Below are 20509 nucleotides of genomic sequence, written 5' to 3' on the forward strand. Positions count from 1 at the left end.
CTGAGCAAAAACTTCTTAGTCTGATGTAGTCCCATTCATTAATTTTTGCCTTCACTTCTCTTGCCATTGGAGTCAAATTCATAAAATGCTCTTTAAAACCCAGGTCCATGAGTTGAGTACCTATGTCTTCTTCTATGTACTTAATTGTTTCAGGTCTTATGTTTAGATCTTTGATCCATTTTGAGTTAATTTTTGTACAGGGGGAGAGACTGTAGTCCAGTTTCATTCTTTTGCATGTGGCTTTCCAGTTTTCCCAGCACCATTTATTGAAGAGGCTTTCTTTTCTCCATTGTGTGTTGTTGGCCCCTTTATCAAAAATTATTTGACTATATATATGTGGTTTTATTTCTGGACTTTCTATTCTGTTCCATTGGTCTGAGTGTCTATTTTTCTGCCAATACCATGCTGTTTTGATTGTCGTGGCCCTATAATAGAGTTTGAAGTCAGGTATTGTTATGCCCCCAGCTTCATTCTTTTTCTTTAGGATTGCTTTGGCTATTCGGGGTTTTTTATAGTTCCATATAAATCTGATGATTTTTTGCTCTATTTCTTTAAAAAATGTCATTGGAATTTTGATGGGAATTGCATTAAATTTGTATATTGCTTTGGGTAATATAGCCATCTTGATTATATTTATTCTTCCTAGCCAAGAACAAGGTATATTCTTCCATCTCATTATATCTTTTTCGATTTCCCTTAACAATGGTTTATAGTTTTCATTATATAAGTCCTTTACATTCTTTGTTATGTTTATTCCTAAGTATTTTATTTTTTTTGTTGCAATCGTGAAGGGGATTATTCTTTTGAGTTCCTTCTCAGTTGTTTCATTGTTGGCATATAGAAAGGCTATGGACTTCTGTATGTTAATTTTGTATCCTGCGACCTTACTGTATTGGTTTATTGTTTCTAATAATCTTTTTGTGGAGTCCTTCGGGTTTTCGATGTATAGGATCATATCATCAGCAAAAAGTGATAGCTTTACTTCTTCTTTTCCGATATGGATGCCTTTTATTTCTTTGTCTTGTCTGATTGCTCTGGCCAGAACTTCTAGCACCACATTGAATAAGAGTGGAGAGAGTGGACAACCCTGTCTTGTTCCTGATTTAAGGTACAAAGTCCTCAGTTTTATGCCGTTTAATAGGATGTTGGCTGATGGTTTATCATATATGGCCTTTATCATGTTGAGATATTTTCCTTCTATACCCATTTTGTTGAGAGTCTTAAACATAAAATTGTGTTGTATTTTATAGAATGCCTTTTCTGCATCTATTGATAAGATCATGTGGTTTTTGTTCTTTGTTTTGTTGATATGGTGTATTACGTTAACCGTTTTGCGTATGTTGAACCATCCTTGAGATTCTGGGATGAATCCCACTTGATCATGATGTATTATTTTTTTAATATGTTGTTGTATTCGGTTTGCCAGTATTTTGTTTAGTATTTTAGCATCTGTATTCATTAGAGATATTGGTCTGTAGTTTTCTTTCTTTGTGCCATCCTTGCCAGGTTTTGGTATGAGGGTTATGTTGGCCTCATAAAATGTGTTTGGAAGTATTGCTTCTTCTTCAATTTTTTGGAAGACTTTGAGTAGAATAGGAACCAAGTCTTCTTTGAATGTTTGATAGAATTCACTAGTATAACCGTCTGGGCCTGGACTTTTATTTTTGGGGAGGTTTTTAATAGTTTTTTCTATTTCCTCCCTGCTGATTGGTCTGTTTAGGCTTTCTGCTTCTTCATGACTCAGTCTAGGAAGGTTGTATTGTTCTAGGAATTTATCCATTTCTTCTAGATTGTTGTATTTGGTGGCATATAATTTTTCATAGTATTCTACAATAATTCTTTGTATATCTATGATGTCTGTGGTGATCTCTCCTCTTTCATTTTGGATTTTATTTATTTGAGTCCTGTGTCTTTTTTCCTTGGTGAGTCTTGCCAAGGGTTTGTCAATTTTGTTGATCTTTTCAAAGAACCAGCTCCTTGTTTTATTGATTTTTTCTATAGTTTTTCTGTTCTCTATTTCATTTATTTCTGCTCTGATTTTTATTATCTCCTTTCTTTGGCTGGTTTTGGGTTGTCTTTGTTCTTCTTTTTCTAGTTCCTTAAGGTGTGAAGTTAAGTGGTTTACTTGGGCTCTCTCTTGTTTGTTCATATAGGCCTGAAGTGATATGAACTTTCCTCTTATTACTGCTTTTGCTGCATCCCAGAGATTCTGATATGTCGTATTTTCATTTTCATTTGTCTGTATATATCTTTTGATTTCTGCACTTATTTCTTCTTTGACCCATTCATTTTTTAGAAGTATGTTGTTTAGTTTCCACATTTTTGTGGGTTTTTCCCCCTCTTTTTTGCAGTTGAATTCTAGTTTCAAGGCTTTATGATCAGAAAATATGCTTGGTACAATTTCAATTTTTCTAAATTTGCTGATATTGTCTTTGTGGCCCAACATATGGTCAATTCTTGAGAATGTTCCATGTACACTAGAGAAAAATGTATATTCTGTCGCTTTGGGATGAAGTGTCCTGTAGATGTCTATCATATCCAGGTGTTCTAGTATTTCGTTTAAGGCCACTATATCTTTATTGATTCTCTGTTTGGATGACCGATCTAGAGCCGTCAGCGGTGTATTGAGGTCTCCAAGTATGATTGTATTTTTGTTAGTTTTTGTTTTAAGGTCAATAAGTAGCTGTCTTATATATTTTGGTGCTCCTTGGTTTGGTGCATATATATTAAGGATTGTTATGTCTTCTTGATTCAACTTCCCCTTAATCATTATGAAATGACCATTTTTGTCTCTGAGTACTTTTTCTGTCTTGTAGTCAGCATTATTAGATATGAGTATTGCTACGCCTGCTTTTTTTTGGGTGTTGTTTGCTTGGAGTATTGTTTTCCAGCCTTTCACTTTGAATTTGTTTTTATCCTTGTTGCTTAGATGTGTTTCTTGTAGGCAGCATATAGTTGGATTTTCTTTTTTAATCCATTCTGCTACTCTGTGTCTTTTTATTGGTGAGTTTAATCCATTTACATTTAGTGTAATTATTGACACTTGTGGGTTCCCTACTGCCATTTTATAAATTGCTTTCTGTTAGTTTTGTATCTAGTTTGATACTTCTCTTTTGTTTTTCTATCATTTGTTTTTGTTTGTTTGTGTTCCATACTTCTTTCCTCTGTTGCTACCTTTTTTAAGTCAAGTGTTTTTGTGGTGGTTTTTTTAAGGGTGGTTACCATTAAGTAATGAAAAGGGTACCTACCAGATTCATTGTAGTACCCTATCTTATAAGTATTTCTGCACTTCATCATCCTTTGCTACTGTTAATCTCCATCCTCTCCCCCCTTTTTTTCCTTTGTTGTCACAGTTTAAGTTTGGTTTTATTGTGTTCTTGGTGGAGCTGTTACTTGTGGTGTTGTTTTCTTTTGTTCTTTGAATCTGGTTGGAAAACCCCCCTTAGTATTTCCTGGAGTGGGGGCTTTCTGTTGATAAATTCTCTCATCTTTTCTGTATTTGTGAATGTTTTTATATCTCCTTCATACTTGAAGGATAGCTTTGATGGGTATAGTATTCTTGGCTGAAAGTTCCTCTCTTTCAGGGCTTTAAATATTGGGGTTCACTCTCTTCTAGCTTGTAGAGTTTCTGCTGAGAAATCTGATGATAATCTAATAGGCCTTCCTTTATATGTTGTACTCTTCTTTTCCCTGGCTGCCTTGAGAATTTTTTCTTTGTCATTGGTTTGTGTCATCTTTATTATGATGTGCCTTGGAGTGGGTTTGTTGGGGTTAAGAAAACTTGGTGTTCTGTTTGCTTCTTGAATTTGAGGCTTTAGTTCCTTCCACAGGCTTGGGAAGTTCTCGTCTATTATTTGTTTGAGTATATTCTCCATTCCATTTTCTTTCTCTTCTCCCTCTGATATACCTATTATTCTTATGTTATTCTTTCTGATGCAGTCAGACAATTCCTGTAGGGCTTTCTCATTTTTTATTATTTTTGAGTCTCTTTCTTCTTCTCTCTGTTGTGCCTCAAGTTGTTTGTCTTCTATTTCACTAATCCTATCTTCAATCTGGGCTGTTCTGTTAGCTAAGCTTGTTACCTCGTTTTTCAGCTCGTGAATTGAGTTTTTCATTTCTGTTTGATTTGTTTTTATAGTTTCAATTTCCTTGGTAATATATTCTTTGTGTTCATTGAGTTGTTTTCTGATCTCCCTATATTGCCTTTCTGTGTTTTCTTGTATATCTCTGAGTATTTTTAAGATTTCTAGTTTAAATTCTCTGTCATTTAGCTCCAAGGCTTCCAATATGTTAAGTCTTTTCTCCATAGATTTTTCCACATCTATTTGTGTTACCTCTCTTTCTTTTGTATCCATAATATTCGATTTCCTCTTTCTTATCGGCATCTGAGGGTGGTCTTATTGATAGCACTAATTAGAGTTAATAAAGAGTAAAAAGAAAAAAAAAAAGGGTAAACACCCCACAAAAAAAAACGGTAATAATTTATTATTTCCCCCTTTTTTTCTCTCTTCTCTTTCCCTCCTCTCCCCTCCTCAAGGAAATATCGTGCCTATAAAGGAGGGCCTGATTTGGGGTGAAGAGTTCAAGGGGCAAAAAAAGGGAGTAGGGACCTACTAAATGCAAAAAAAAAAAAAAAAAAAAAAGAAGAAAATCTTAGACAAGCATAAGATGATTTGCTTGTAAGTGATGGTCAACTAAGAGATATAATGAGAGGGATAAGAGGGAATCAGAAAAAAGGACCAAAAAAGAATAATAAAGAAGAAAAAATAAAAATAATAAGTAAAAATCTGTTGTATTAAGTGGAGCGAAGACTAAATACAATGGAGACCTTGGGTTGGGAGGACCCAAAATGCCACAAAAATAAACAAACAAGAGAAAAAAAAATAAAAACAAAAGCAAAAAAGAGAAATAAAGCCAAAAAAAAGCCTTGAGTCCCAAATTAACTAATTTGTTCGTGATTGAGGATTATATGGGAGGAAAGTAAAATGAGAAAAGAAAAAACGAATAGAAAGGAAAAAATAAGAAGAAGAGAAAAACGAAGGGAGAAATAAAATAGGAGGAGAAAAAAACAAAATAAAGCAAAACAAAAAAAAAACAAAAGAGGAGAGAGTGAGAATTAAGTGTTTTGGAGTATAACCTTAAAGGAGGGTGAGGATGAAGAAGAAAAATAAAATGCAACACTCATGGGTAGTGTAGTTCAAGAAAGGGGAAGCATAAGATGGGCAGAGAATAGAAGGACCGAGGTGGAGGAAATAAAGGCAAAAAGATAGAAGAAACAAACAACAACAACAACAAAAAAAAATTAATGGATCAAGTTGTAAAGTCTGTGGGTTTTTCTTGATTTTGAGAGGTTAACTTCTTCCTTTTTCTTTTCTCTCCCTCTTCCTAGTCGGTGATTCTGTACCCCAGGCTCTGCCCCTGTGTCACTCTTAGGTAGGGATTTGCAGTTGATGGGATTCTATGGCAATGTCATATAATTGGCTTTAGTCTTGCTGGAAGTAAAGGCTTGTTGGCGTTTGCAGGGTCCAATGATGAGAGAGTTTGCTTTCCTGGATTCTCTCTCCTAGTCCCCCCTTTCTGAATTAGCAGCCTGGTGATCCAGCTATAAGGCTGCAACTGCTTCTGCCTGGGGAGTAAGAGGCTCAAAGAGCTGGGAAATCCCCACTCTATCCCCACTCAGTGCAAGGCTTTGGGAAAGGCTCTGAGAGTCAGGGCCTCCAGTGTAATCAGGCGGGGGTGGGAGTCAATTGTTGTCAAGGTGACTGTTCAGCGCCTATCATTTAGTTGGACCTCTCAACCCAGGCTTTCCACACTTTGTAGCCTGTTTTTGCAGGGAAGAAGAGGCACTAGTCTCTGCTTACGACTAGTGTAGTATAGACCTTATTATCTGCCAAGTCCTTCTTGTTAGCGTTTATCCCTGAATATGGAGGCTCTATCAATCAGAAGTTGCCCCCGCCCCTTTAGCGAGAGGCACTAAAAAATATCACGTCTCTTGTCTTGGATCGCTGAACTGAGAGAGATCTTATCAATTAGAACCGAGGGTGCGCAGATTTTATGGGTTAAGCTAATTTCAGTGATTGGGTCGCAGCTGTGTTTCCGAAGGTATTTTAGGCTGCCTGCGCGCGCCCCTCCCCCAACGCTTGATTGTTAGCTTGAATGGCTGGGTGAGGTGCCCTGCCCACGGAGAGAATCTCCCAAGCCTCTCCCGCTGGCCCCGCTGCTGGCGGCTGGACCGCACCAGGCGCAGGATAATGGAGCCCCCTGGGTGTGCGGGCCAGTAGGGCACCCTGGGCGCGTGGAATGCCCAAGGCACGCACGCGAATGGGGCGCTCCGGGCACCGGTGGCCGGCGACCCCCACTCACAGTGTGCGGGCCGCTGGGAACGTCAGCGGTGCTCAACCGGCCCGGGCGCACGCGCGGCGGCTCGTGGCGGCCGCTCTCGGTGGCGGTTCGCGGGGGCTCGCGGCAGCTCGCGGGGGCTCGCAGCGGCTCGGGGTTGGCCGCTCGCGGCGGCTTGTGGTTCCCAAGTATATGGGCTGACTCACCGCAGGCGCACTCCCTGGCGGCTTGAATGAGTGTCGCTGCGGTAGCTTCCTCCACACCCTCGTCTCTCAGATTCAAGTGATAACAGTCCTTTTGCTTTCAGTTTGTGTGGAACTCCGGAATGCTCCGAGGATAAATTTTTCTGTTTCTAGTTGATAAATTTGTTGTGATTTAGGGGAGAGCTGTCGGACGCGCTTCTCACGGTGCCATTTCCGTGACGTCACTCTGATTCCATTTCTTTACGGATACTTTCTAGTTCTTTGTTCATTTCAAAAGTGTTAATGCTTACTTCTTGGAGTTTGGTTAATAATAGCTGCTTTAAAGTTTTTGTTTGATAACTCTACATCTTCATCATCTTAGACTTTGCACCTGTTAATTATCTTTTTCTGAGTTCATCCTATGCTGAGTAATTTCAGATTGTTCCTGGACATTTTGAATGTTACAACTTCGAGCTCTTGTTACTATCTTTTGGAGAATATTTATTATTTTATTTTATCAGGCAGTTGACACTATTGGAGTTCAGGCTGCAAGTTCTTATCCAACTTCGAAAGGAGTTCAGTTTTCAAAGACTTTTCAGAGTGTTTTGGTCTGTTCTTCACTGGCGCCACACAGTAGCAAGTCTTGGGTAGTGGTCTGCCAGCAAGTTCAATTCTCAAAGCCTTTGGACTGTGGTTTAGGGTCAGATCCACCAATGTGCATGCAGCTCAGAATTGAGCCCAGATTTTCATTTTTTTAAGCCTTTTCCTCTTCACAGTCTTCCCAACACTTTCTGGCTCCCAGGGCCCCCTTCCTTCTCCTCTGTCAAGAACGTCAAGGCTTTTGTTTTCCTGGTCTGTCATATACTTCCCATAACTGCACCTGTCTCTGGGACCAAGCAGGTAGAGAAAAAAGGAAACAAAATTTTACTTACACTTTTGGGACCATAGTTCTTCTTGTCAGTGATAAGGATTCATTTCCTGGGAGTTTCAGATGCCTGCCTGGCCACTGCTTCTTCTGTGGGGTTGCCTGGAGGCTGGGCTGAGAAAGAATGAAGAAATCCAACAAAAATGTCACAGAGAGTCTCCTCCTTCCTCTGTGACTTGTAGCAGCCTCCTTTCCTGCTCCTCAGACCAGAAATAGAGGCCATCTCTTGATGTCAGTGTGTCCTGTCCATACCTGGTACAGAGTTCTGAGTTTCAAGCTCCCTGGTGTCCACACCAGGGCATGCTGAAGGGGGAAGCCTGGGAACTCAGTGCCAGGTGCCTGGTGCTTTGGGATTGGTTTCTTTCTCTGCTTTCATTTACTTCTCAGAGTTCTTAGGAAGCTTCTCACTCACTCTATCTGGGTTTTTAGTTACATTGAATGGATAGAACAGAGTAGAGGGTGCTTATACCACATTGAATGAACCTAGGAGTCTGTGTGTGTGTAACATAAAACGAGAATTTTGACATCTCCCATATGTCTGGTGAGAAGTGAGGAGCACAAGGGAACTGACTTCTGCTGAGCACCAGCTATCTGCTTTAGTACACAGAGACACTAGTCTATATTTTTGTGAGGAAAGTATAGTATTGTTAGCTCTATTGTGTAGTTAGGGAAAATTGGGCTCAGATTAATTAGTTCAAGGTTATACAGATAATAAGTGGCAGACTGAGGATTCTCTTAGACTTAGAAAGGTCTGTGGAAAACAGAAGAGACCAGGCTGATGCCCTGCTCCCCTCTGTCTGCAGGATGGATGAAGGTGATGCTGCGATCATGCATCCCGGGGCCCTGTGCATGATGGTCAGGCTGCTGCCGCGGTTGTACCACGAAGATCACCCTCAGGTACTTGTTGATAAACACACATGTTTATATTTTTTGAACCTGGCTTTTTTTTTACTTGGTTTTCCTTTTTGCCTCTGCCTTCAGTACACTGTGTGACAGAGTCACTGGTGCGCAGTGCCTTTGTCTGCAGGGGAGTGTCAAGGTATCTGCGACCTGCAACTGAGTGCTGTCCGCTTTCCAAGGCCATTCAGAGCAGATCACTTTTGTTGGCCTAATGACTTCCTAAAAACAACAGCCAAACAAAGCCCAACTAAAATGGTTTAACTTTTATGAGGCAAGTCTGGGTGCTAAGGATGGCATTGGGAGTGGGTGGGGCCAGAAGTCCTTCTCTCCCCATGTATTCATCCATCGCAGGGGTGCAGCTATACCCCAGGCCCAGTGCTCAGGGCAGGACGTGCAAGCTAATGAGATGAGCTCTGTCCCTGATGGAGCCTGCATCTGCAGTGGGGGCTGGGAGGTGGTGACAGTGCACACAGACTGAATAAAGACACTCACAAATGACTACCCAATTACAAACTGTGACAAGTGATATTAAGGGAAAATTCCAAGGTGCTGAGAGTGAAAAATGGAAGCAGAGGTAGGGGGAAGACCTAATTAAATTTGACTTAGATGAAGGGGTGGATGTCAGGGAAGCCATCTCTAGATGGTGACATTAAGCAGAGACCTGACAGATGTGTGTCAATTAATCAGGCAGCTGGGAGCCTGCTGTAGGTGGCTGATGTGGGAGAAATGTGTGAGATGGGGCAGGCAGAGGAAGGCTAGTGCCCTGCTATGGTGTGGAGTTTTGTCCCGTGGAAACAAGCAACCTCTTTCAAGTGAGTGGGCGATGACACTCTCCGGCATTTGTATTGCCATCTCTGTGGGTGTTGTGTGAAGGATGACCTGGAGATGGGGCTGTCTGAAAGGGTCAAGGGGATAGCAGCTGGGAGCTATGTCTACAGTCCAAGTGACATGGTAGTATCTTGGTCAGGGTGTTCGTGGAAAATATGAAGAGAAAGGAGTCAAGAGACCTACCTGTGATAGCATCCCAGGACCCCAAGATGAACGAGATGCAGGGAGGGCAGAATCGAAGACACTCCCATATTTCTTTCCTGGCAGAGCAAAGGCTCCTCTGCTGGCTGGCAAACTGATGGAGGTTACAGCACTGGGTGAGGGACAGGCCATGCCTGAGCAAGCACTTTCAACCCAGAGAACTCTGAGAAGGAAGTCAGAAGAGGTGAGGAAGACCTAGAAGATGCTCACGTTAGATGTATCAGCAGCAGGGAGAAGGGAATGAAGTAAACTGAGTAGCTACAAAGTCCCCAGCACAATTTTGAGATCTCTCTGTTTGTTTATCCTCATAACAGTTTTTTGGGGGGAGAGTATTATTGTCTCCATTTGAACCAATGCAGAAGTTGAGGCTCAGATAATTTAAGTAATTTTTAAAGATTCCCAGTTGATATGAAATGTGGTCCTACTTGGTGGTAGGTCTCATGGTCTTTCCCTGCACAACAGTGGCTTACATAAAAAGAAGGAAGAGGGAGGCATAGGTCTAGCTGTGCTTGGTCGTGGAGTTTAAAAGGAAGTGACATGTTCTAGAAAAAAATGACCACTAGTAGCATTATAATCGCAGCCTGAAAATGACAATGATTTAGTAAAAATATTGCGAGCCCCCTGAAATAAGTGAGAAAAGCAGAGTGGAGGAAAGAAAGTCTTGAAGTGTAGCTGAGAGAAATGTTTTTACTAAGGACATTCTGTAGTATTTGGTCCAAAAGTAAAAATAAAAATAGGCTAACACAGTCCCATTTTTACATGTCCCTCTGTAATTGGAACCCTTTTTCTGGTTTCTGCTCCTCTGCTGAAAGGGGCGATAAGGTGATGTCCAAACCAGGGAATAGGGATGCATTGAATAGTGAAGTGAAGGTACCAATAGTTTCCAACATTTTTGGGAAAGCAGGAGACTGAGACAAAGTGGATTAGATTGCTCATCTAGGCATCCACTGCTGTGTGACCAATTACTGCCCAGTTAACACTGGCTATTAGTTCTTGCTCATGGTTCTGTGACTCAGAGGTTCTGTGACCAGCACAGCAGATACACCTTGTCTCTACTCCACGTGATGCTAGCTGGACTGGAATGTCCAACTTGGCTCTGATTATAGAGCCAGCACCTCACAAGGCTGCCTGAATAGCATGGAGTTCCCAGGTTGGCTCAACCGGGTCCGATGTCTGAGTTGTTGGTAGGATTCTGAGTTCTTTGCCATATAGTCCTTTTTGTCTGGCCTCTACCTGTGTCCCTCCAAGTGGATTCTCCAGTAGGCCACATAGCCACTCAGGGGTCTCAAAGGCACAAAAGCAGAAACTGCCAGGCCTTCTGAAGCCTTATGCCAGGAACAAGCCAGCATTGCTTTCATGGCATTCTATTGGTCAAACTGAGTCACAGGTTCAGCTTAGACTCAATGGAAAGGAACGTATGCCTCCCTTACTGACGTGTGGGGTTGTATATTTATGCAGGAGAAAGGAAATTATTGGTCTCATTAAAGACCAGCCCCCATACTGACATTTAAGTATCCAACTGCTGGATAAAAATATTTGACCCCTAAACTAAATGTCCTCTAGTCATTAAAATGTCCTCTAGTCATTCCATTGTATAAAGCCTGGACCCTTCTTTCTTTACCTTGATATTCAAGACAGGGCCTATCTGAAGTATATTGGAAACATGCAAATTCTTCTATGCCAGCATGCTATTTTATCAATATTGACAACAGCTCTTTATAAAGTACACAAGGATTTCTTTATTTTTCAGTTGTTTGAGGCTTAGGAAAGTTATGTAACTTTCTAAGGTCTTGGAGCTGGTGAGGGGAGATTTGAAACACTCCCAGGCCTAAGGTCAACATGTGTTTGACGAATGGGTCTTTTATCTTTGCGGCTCTAGACCATGCCATCGGGACATTGTACATTTCCCCAGTGCTGTCACCACTGTGAGGATGTGTGGCTTCCATGACTATGTTTCATACCATGCCATGGTATGAAACTTAGTTTGTATGTAATGTGAAGTAAGCCAATGGTTTGGATGATCTTCATGCCCAAATAGTTGCTTGTGCCAACTCCACAGTGACGATGGCAGAGGAAATGACTCAGAGAAGATAGTGACCTGTCCTTCCTGCTCCTCGTGCAAGAAAACTCTGTGGATGAGCTGGAGTTTCAGATAAACTCCATGGGCCATCACATTCATATATGGAGAAGAACTTCCTCTCCCTCTCTGAGGGTAATTAGACAAATTAAGTATGAAAATGAGAATTCCATCTGGTAAGATACTTATTCTCTCTATTCAGGTCACAATAAGTAGTTTAGGAAAAATCTAATGTTGCCTTTCTCTTAAATATGCAAATGAAAGGTAGTGGTGTGTATTCTCAAATATTTTCGGCAGATGTCAAATCTATAGCTATTCAAAGTTTGATAATTACAGTAATTAATTTCTGAAAGGGTGTGTGTGTGTGTGTGTTTGTGTAAACCTCATTCCAATAAATACAGTAGTAAATCAGTGAGAAATAAGGCCACAGAAGAAAAGGCTAGAACAAAACTGACTACTGCAAGACTATTTTGTTGTAGAACAGGGAGCAGAAAGTTTCAGTAGAGGGCAGTGTTATTAAAAAGATGAGATGTGCGTTCCCACGCCTCTTCCTTAGGGTCAGCCTACGGCTCCCAGCTTCCCTAAGTGCATGCCCAATTCACATTTCTCAGCTGTTCTTCTTGCATTATGGGTAGAAATTGATTGCTTTCCAAAGTGCAGATGCTATTTTAGAAGCAACAATGTAAATAACTGTATATATAAATTATCAGGTTTATTTCTAATGTGGCCAATTACATTTGCTCTGTTTATAACCATGAGGTGTTCTTTTTCTTTTTCCACAAAACACAAGCACTGCAAGCTGCTTTTGGAAATAGATAATCTAGCTGATTTTTCCCCCTCTTGTGTCATCACCAGTATTAAAATTGGACTGTGGGAATTTTACTACAATGTTGCTATCCTAAGCACAAGGGGAAAATGAAGTTCAGGTCAAGTTCTCTCGAAACTGAATTGGCCTTGAAATAAAAAAGAACTCTTTGGGAACAAAGGCATTTTCCCTTTATGGCATGCTTAGCAGCCACAGGTCCTGCCTTAGATGTGTTTGCTTCTAGGAATAATTAGTAAACCCTTATTCAGTGTCACTGGGATTCAGAGATGAGTGTTATAGCAACTTGCAGGCTGAGTTTGAGGGTAGATAGGCAGAAGAATGTAGAAAATAGTAAGACAGCATTCTGACAGCTATAACCAATGTTTATTCACAAAACCCTAGTACATACAGCATGAAGGAAAAGCCAGAGAGATGGGAGCTAAGCTTTAAAGGAAAGATGTGCCCATATCACATTAGTTAGAGGATCAAGGCAAGAAAGCTTAAATACAGAGAGAGGCACAAAGGAAGGGCTGAAAGTTTAGTTAAGCCCCACTGCCTGACCGGGCGGTGGCGCAGTGGATAGAGCATCAGACTGGGACACAGAGGATCCAGGTTTGAAACCCTGAGGTTGCCTGCTTGGGTGTGGGCTCATCTGGTTTGAGCAAAGCTCACCAGCTTGAGCCCAAGATCTCTGGCTTGAGCAAGGAGTCATTTGGCCTGCTGGAGCCCCCCGGTCAAGGCACATATGAGAAAGCAATCAATGAACAACAAAGGTGCCACAACGAAGAGTTGATGCTTCTTATCTCTCTCCATTCCTGTCTGTCTGTCCCTATCTGTCCTTCACTCTGTCTCTCTCTATCTCTGTCACAAAAAAAAGGGACTTTTATGTCCATGTTAAGAAAATGGAACTTTATTGGATTTTCATCCATTGTCATTATCATCATCACCATCGCCACCCACCATGATGTTTCATAAGCACCCACTATATGAAAACAGAGTTCAGGCTCTGAAGACAGCAGATTTTGATCACATCTCAGCTCTGCCACTTAACAGTCACAAAGCCATGGGAAAATATTTGACTTCTGTCAAATATTTTTCGACTCTTAACTCTATTTGCTGTAGTATGGGGATAATGTCATCTTCTTGCAACATTATCATGAGAGGAAATGAAGCAAGGCATGAGTGCTCAGTGCTGTGAGCAGATGTACACTGCAGCATGGGAAGCACTTGCTCAATGCTGTCCCTATGGCTTTAGTTGCCAACACTGTGCAAATGCTTTGTTATGTAATCGTTATAAGAATCTATGTACCTGATAGTTCATAAACCTGTTAAGTCTGCAAGTCTATTGCTATTTCAATTTGGCAGATGAGGGCTTGAAACTTGTAGCAATTAAGTGACAGAATTAGCATCATAGCCCGGGGTTCACATACCAGATGAAAGGCTCCCAGACCTCCTGCCTCTGTGCCATGCTGCCTATCCTGTAAAGAAGAGGCAGCCATGGAAGTTTATTGGAAGTGGTGACGTGATCATTCTGACCTTGAGTCATTGTTGGATCCCTTCCAGATTCTACTGGAACCTCCCACGTGTTCTGATGGGATGAAAGAAGGTAGGGCCAGGAACTGCATTTGTCTACCAACTCATTTGTCCCTCAATTTGGAAAAGGGTGCTATTCTCTGGAGTTAGCCAATATTTCAAACACATTGAACTAATCACATGGGTTTCAAATAACTAAAATATTGTCAGCATCAATAGCCCTGGATAGCATCGTGTAAGGGCAGGCTATTTAAAGAGAGAGCCATTTCCTCCAACAAGGCAGTTAGTAAAGTCAGGGTCTTGCTCTGTTAAATTATAATACATTGGGCCCTGGCCGGTTGGCTCAGCGGTAGAGCGTCGGCCTGGCGTGCGGGGGACCCGGGTTCGATTCCCGGCCAGGGCACATAGGAGAAGCGCCCATTTGCTTCTCCAACCCCCCCCCCCCCCCCGCTCCTCTCTGTCTCTCTCTTCCCTTCCCGCAGCCAAGGCTCCATTGGAGCAAAGATGGCCCGGGCGCTGGGGATGGCTCCTTGGCCTCTGCCCCAGGCGCTAGAGTGGCTCTGGTCTTGGCAGAGCGACACCCCAGAGGGGCAGAGCATCGCCCCCTGGTGGGCAGAGCGTCGCCCCTAGTGGGAGTGCCGGGTGGATCCTGGTCAGGCGCACGCGGGAGTCTGTCTGACTGTCTCTCCCCGTTTCCAGCTTCAGAAAAATACAAAAAAAAAAAATTATAATACATTGGAAATTCCAAATACGTTGAGTTTCTAGGGTCCTTGTGTTCTTTCATTCTGAACCCATCCCCAAAATATATCTGTTGCTTCTGAGTGGAAAATCTCAGATCCTGGTCAAACCCCAGGTGACTTCCTAGGATAGTCTCTTAAACAGAGCACACAGGGTGACTCTTACTGGAGATGGAAAGCATCAAAGGCAAGCTGCATGGATGTAGGCTGATGGACTGGGTGTTCAAGTTGGATAGGATGAGCTCTGTCCAATGAGCAGGCGACCCTTCTTCTGGTCCCTTTTACCATTATTATTTCTATGACTTGTCTACTTCTTTTTCTGCATCTCAAATTCAGCTACTCACCCTTGGCCTAGGTTACAGGGGCTGCAGACTCATTGTTTTAGGGACAGAGAGGTAAAAGAAATGCATAAATAAACCAGGTGTAAAAAAGGAGTGATAATTGGCTATAGGGAAGGGGACTTGGCTCTGCCTAAAGTGTTCAGATCTAACTAGGGGGAAATAAAACAAAAGCAAAGCCAACCTATGCCCACCAAGTAAAACACTTCAGTAGATCATCTGCTCATGACCCGTAACAGATATTAAGTTCTTCCTTACGAATGCATGATGCAGTGTTCAAGTCCTAGGCTTTGGAGTGAGACCCGAGTTGGGGGTTTCAGTTCTGCTACTCACTCGCTGCGTGACCATAAGAAGTGATGTCATCTCTTCAAGTCTCAGCATCTTGTAAAACTTTCCCACTGAGAAGAGCAGTGGCAAGCACACATGTGAAACACTTAGCTCAGTGCCTGACAGGCAGTGTGAGCTTATTGAATGCTGGCTCCCCTGTATGCTCACCTTTCTCTCCCAGCTTTGGCATTCTGTAAGGACTCTGGGCCATGGTACATGAATATTAAATGAAAGGGAATACATTGTAGATATATTTCCAACTGGCATTATACTATTGATAAATTAATAACAACATTGATATCAAACTATATGTTAATGTCTACTTATGAATTCAAAGGCTGGGGTCACTCCTCTGGCTTTTTTGCATTTGACCAGTGATCTGAATGAAGCTCATGGAGAAGGTGATGGAAGGGGAACATGAGGGCTCCCTACCTGCTTAAGCAATGGATCAGAATCCACTGAGTCCAAACTCCGCAGGGATAACCATTCTTGTGCTCATGTTTTGATACACACACAGACACAACATACTGGGCAAGGAAGAACAGAAGAGTGTGTGTGAGAGAGTCCTGGGGGGTTTAGTGAAAGGCCAATAATTATCCCGAGTACAGTGAGGACAGGGATACAGCTACTCTGAATTTTTTTTTAGCTACATGTATAGAAGCATGGTGCCTTGCCTCAGGGAGGTAAAGTTCCCGCTGCTGTCTTAAACACACCGCAGCAAGAAACCAGGGTGAGGAGGGGTCTGAGAACCTCCTTGATCATGGGAGGAACAGTAGACAGATCTGAAGGTCTGCAGCTTAGAGAGAAGGTACGCTGGGGAAAGGAGAGCTGGGAAGGACTTGCTGGTTGACTGCTGGTGGGACAAAGAAGACAGACAATGACAAGTTAGTTTAACAGTGAAAGATTTAGGCTCACTATAAGGAGACATTTATAGAAACTGGACGAACAGCTGCAGAAGTCATGCGCAACTCTGGCCTGGGCATTGCAAGAAGGGTGTGGGGTTTGGGATGGACAGAATTCAGCCCCTAAACCACAGTTGGACTTGATGACCCTCTAATCCTGGAATGTGGGTGAGGTGCATATATTTTTATAAACTCACCCGGCCTCTCAAGATGGTGGAAACAGCCAAACCTGTTTAGGTGTGTTTTATGGCAAACACCATGTGCCTGTTACTAAATTCAGGTAAATGTTGTATAGGGCAGAGGCATGAGCACTTGTTGTTCCTAGAAGTCCTGAGGGGTTGGCGATGACAGGGTGAGGTGGGTTCCCAGTGCCTAATGGAGAGCGTCAGCTATTCCACTGGCTTTGCCTGGATTCAGCTGAGGCTGATTCTGATCCCACAACCTTCCTGACGTATGCAAGTTTGGGGGTGCTGCTGCTGACAGCACCTGCAAGGTAAGGGTAGCCCTGAAGCCTGGGCCAGTTGGTGCGCCACCAGCACCAGCACCCAGAGGCCTGAGACTCAGGGATTGCAGCAATGAAGTGGCCTCTGGATTGGACCTCCTGGTTTCAACTCCTGTCCCTCCATGTGCTGGGACACCTCAGTAAGCCATAATCTCTTTGGGCCTTAATTCCCTTATCGGTAAAACAGGGTAACAGCAACACTTGGCATGTGGTGTTTATGTGAGGTTGAAATGAGCTAGGACATGCAAGCGCTTAGGAGAGTGCCTGCCAATAGTAAACACATGCTGACTTCACTTCTATCACCAGATGGGACCTGAGGATGAGGCAGGCATGTGCTCCTTCTCCTGTACTGAGAGGGCCCAATGTGCAGTGGCCATGACAATGGGTCACTCAGTTGTAAAGAATGTCATTGAAAATTGAGAAGACTGCAACTGAGGTGGGGCGGTTAATATCCTCAAAACACTTGCATCCTATACACAAAAGTGCTGTCACAGATGCTGTATCTATGAACTCCCCCCAAAAGCCGTACTGCGAGGTAGGTATTGTCATTATTCTCATTTTAAAGTTAAGGAAACAGGTTTAGAGTAAGTAACTAGTCCAAGTCCACCTATTAGTGCCAAACCAGCAGGAAAACCTTCCTCTGGGCACCTCTCTGTGCCCTGTGCCTAGAAAGTGAAGGAAGGGCGATGTCTATCTGGAAGCTCAGGAGCAGTGCACCAGGACCTTGCAGAATAGATCACTCACCTCTGCAATGAATTCTCTTCTCTACAGTCGTGTTCAAGATAACTCTTCCAAACAATTGTGGATGGTATTCTGTTAACAACAATAACAAATCTGTTTAAAATTTATCCTTTAACAAAACGAGTGTCAGCAGCTTACTCTGGCCAAAGCAATAGAAAGACTCAGAGTAAGTTAAAGCCTCTCTTTCTGGGCTCCCGGAGAATGCCCCAGCCACAGGTGGGAAGGGCTCTGGCTGGAGGGCGGTGGGTGTTGGGCCTCAGGGGGCCCTTGATCGGTTCCCCTGCTCACCTGATCTAGCTGTTTCAAAGTGAGGAGAGGTGTCCGAGGTGGCGGAAACTCTCCACATGTATTTCAGGTCCCAGACTGTGCAAGCATCCTCCTGGACGGGTGCTTATAAGCTGGTTTTCCTGGTGATGCTCTTGCTCTCCCTCTCAGGGCTGACCACAGGCTCACAGGAGGGGAAGGTTTGGGTGCTGAGGTGAATGAGACCTTGACCTCCAGCCTTTTCCTGAAAGGCCATGCTTATTCTCACCCCCTGGTATTCGCACACACTTACCCTCACCCAGAAAGACCATTTCCCCTGCTGGCCTGGCATACCACCTTTTCTGAGCACCCCCTCAGCCCTCTGGGTGAGGTGCACCTGCTGTGTTCTGGGACACTTCGTGCCCGTGCTTGCTCTGACAACGCAGCCGCTGCATCTGAGGCAGAGACACGTGCCGGGGAAAAGGGTGAGGAGTTGCTGTCTCAGGCAGCAGCTCACAATGTGGTGGGGATAGAGCAAGGCTAGGGGAGGGAGGGAGAGTGAGAGTACAGGAGAGAGAGAGAGAGAGAGAGAGAGAGAGAGAGAGAGAGAAGGCTCAAGAAGTCTATCCTAGTGTGGTATTTATAATGATTGATGTATGGATAGGTGCTGGCTGAGAAAGTCAGAAAAGGTTTCTTAGATGAGAAGACATGTGGATTGTGTCTTGAATAACAAATAGGAGCTTCACACAGAGCAGGATTAGAAATACTTTCCAAACTGTAGCATCAGTAAAGAAGGCCTGGTGTATTCAGCAAAGGGGGAGAGTATTGCTAGGGCTGCGGTACAGGGGGGGGGGGGGGGGGGGGGGAAGGGGAGGATGGGGAGAAAAGTTGGCAAGAGACAGACCCTTAGCCTCTCTTACCAGCAGCCACATGCATCCTGGTTGTAATTGCAAGTCTATACAAGTGCATCCAGTAAGCCATGGGATGTGAACCTTCTCACACCTAAGCCAAGATCACAAACTCCCATGCCCACAAGGCCATCTGGGCACCACAAACAAATACATCAAGCTGCTGGCCACTATAGCAAAGTGGGAAGTTTATACCCTTATAAAGAGAACTAAGTAAGCAAAGTTAAACACTAAACTAGCTCGTCAAACAAAGCAACCTGGGGGCTTTGTGTAGCCCCTTCGCAACCTTTGCTCCTAAGCCGAGGTCATTTAAATTGTCCCAGCTCTCTCCTGAAATCCTCAGACAAAGAGAATGTTTACCAAATAGAACAAACTACTGTTACACACTTGAGTAAGTCAACAAAATTTCCAGTTCTTTTTACATGTCTTGGGAAGTGGACACCGGTTGTCTGATGGTTTTTACATCTGTCAGGACAACATGGTTCTTGTCCAGAAGACACAGTGTGGACTGATGTAGCCAAAGTCCATGCCTTCTTAGATAGACACCCCCCTGCCAGGACCATGTAGGCATTGGGACCCTATTAATCTGGACCAGGAGATAACATGAGAAAGAGAGAAATAAAGAAGAATGAACATTCATGGCTGGACAAGGACAGATTTGAAAGCTCAACGGTTAAGTGTAGAAAGTCTGCATAAGGCCACCCTGCAAATTGCTCTGTGATAATTTGCCTGGGGAGTCCAGCCTGTGAGCCAGTCTGGTGACCCTGCGTGCTTACCACAAAGTCCTAATTGACCCATCATCCCCTTTCCTGCATTGGAAGGAATATGGGTTAGGAAAATCAATCCCTTTGTAAGGGGAGACTGGTTTCCTGCTACTGCTCATATTTTCACTAAAACCCCATTTTACTGGAACCAACATTGAAAAAACCCAGCACATTTTATACAAAACAAGGCAATATTGGTATCGACAGAGCTACAGTGATAATGAGGACGATCAATTTTCCTTCCTCCATTATGGGGTATCGAGCAAGTTTGGAGTAAACTTGTGGCATCATTAGGCAAGATCAGCATTTCTCCCTTTAGAAAACTTTTTCTTATCTTCCTTTTTTTTCTTTTTTGCATATTTAGATTTTAAATATTCTTGCTGGCAGGGGTGAGGATGAGAATAGTGGTGGAGGAGGGGAGACACAAAACAAATAAATGACAACAACAAAAAACCCTTAAAGTCCCTAAAGCAATATGTGAAGTGCTGGTAATAAAAGCAGGAGCTTGTAGACATTTCTTTTTAATTCATATCAATAATATATTGTGATGTTATTTTTGCATCTTGCTTCATACATTTCTCCTACCTACCCCAAGACTCTCCAACTCTCCCCCCAAATTAGAAGGCTGCAGTTATCAAAATCTAGGTTCTGGGTGATGGACACTTCAAGGGCAGGAGGTGGAAGCTGCAGTTTTGCTCTGAGAAGAGTGGAGCAGGAAGGCAGAGGGCGGACTCTGTTGGCTGTAGGAAGAGACACCCAGAGCATCAGGAGAAAGCCCTGGGCAGGGAGTCCTTCTTCTGATGAGGAGATTGCCATGCGGAGGAGCTCTTCACAAGCAAAGTGATCGAATTGTTTACTGCAAATGAGTTCTGGTGTTTCTACTTTCTGCTTCTGGTCCCTATGGACTACACACGTCATTTACTTGTTCAGACTGGCCATGTAAACAGTGACAGGGACAGGATCATCTCGGCCCACTCAGGCTGCCATAACAAAACGCCACAGACTAGGTGGCTTAGAAATAACAGAATTTGATCTCTCACAATTTTGGAGGCACAGAAATTGAAGAACATGATACTGGCAGGTTTGATATCTGGTGAGACATTGGTGACCCTATCATTACGCTGTCCCCACAGGGTGTAGGGGAGGAGGGAGCTCTGGGCGTCTCTTTTATAAGGACACTTATCCCATTCATGAGGACTCCACCTTCATTACCTACTCACTCCAAAAGGCTCCACCTTCAAAAACCATCACCTTGGG

The 20509-nt window shown here is 43.2% G+C and overlaps 1 protein-coding gene across 5 annotated transcripts in view; it reads left to right on the forward strand.

Moving 5' to 3' along the window:
* WDFY4 (WDFY family member 4) overlaps positions 1-20509 on the forward strand; it is a 313461-nt gene that overhangs the window by 103121 nt on the left and 189831 nt on the right. For all 5 annotated transcript variants that reach the window (XR_010727052.1, XM_066242595.1, XM_066242598.1 and 2 more), the window contains exon 13: positions 8250-8343. Coding sequence is in view for 4 of the 5 variants with exons in the window: in XM_066242595.1 (XP_066098692.1) it covers positions 8250-8343 (94 nt within the window). In the remaining variant the exon portion in view is untranslated. The remainder of the gene's footprint in view (positions 1-8249; positions 8344-20509) is intronic.

The sequence above is a fragment of the Saccopteryx bilineata genome, chromosome 9 (assembly GCF_036850765.1).
Source record: "Saccopteryx bilineata isolate mSacBil1 chromosome 9, mSacBil1_pri_phased_curated, whole genome shotgun sequence".
Taxonomy (NCBI): Eukaryota; Metazoa; Chordata; class Mammalia; order Chiroptera; family Emballonuridae; genus Saccopteryx; species Saccopteryx bilineata.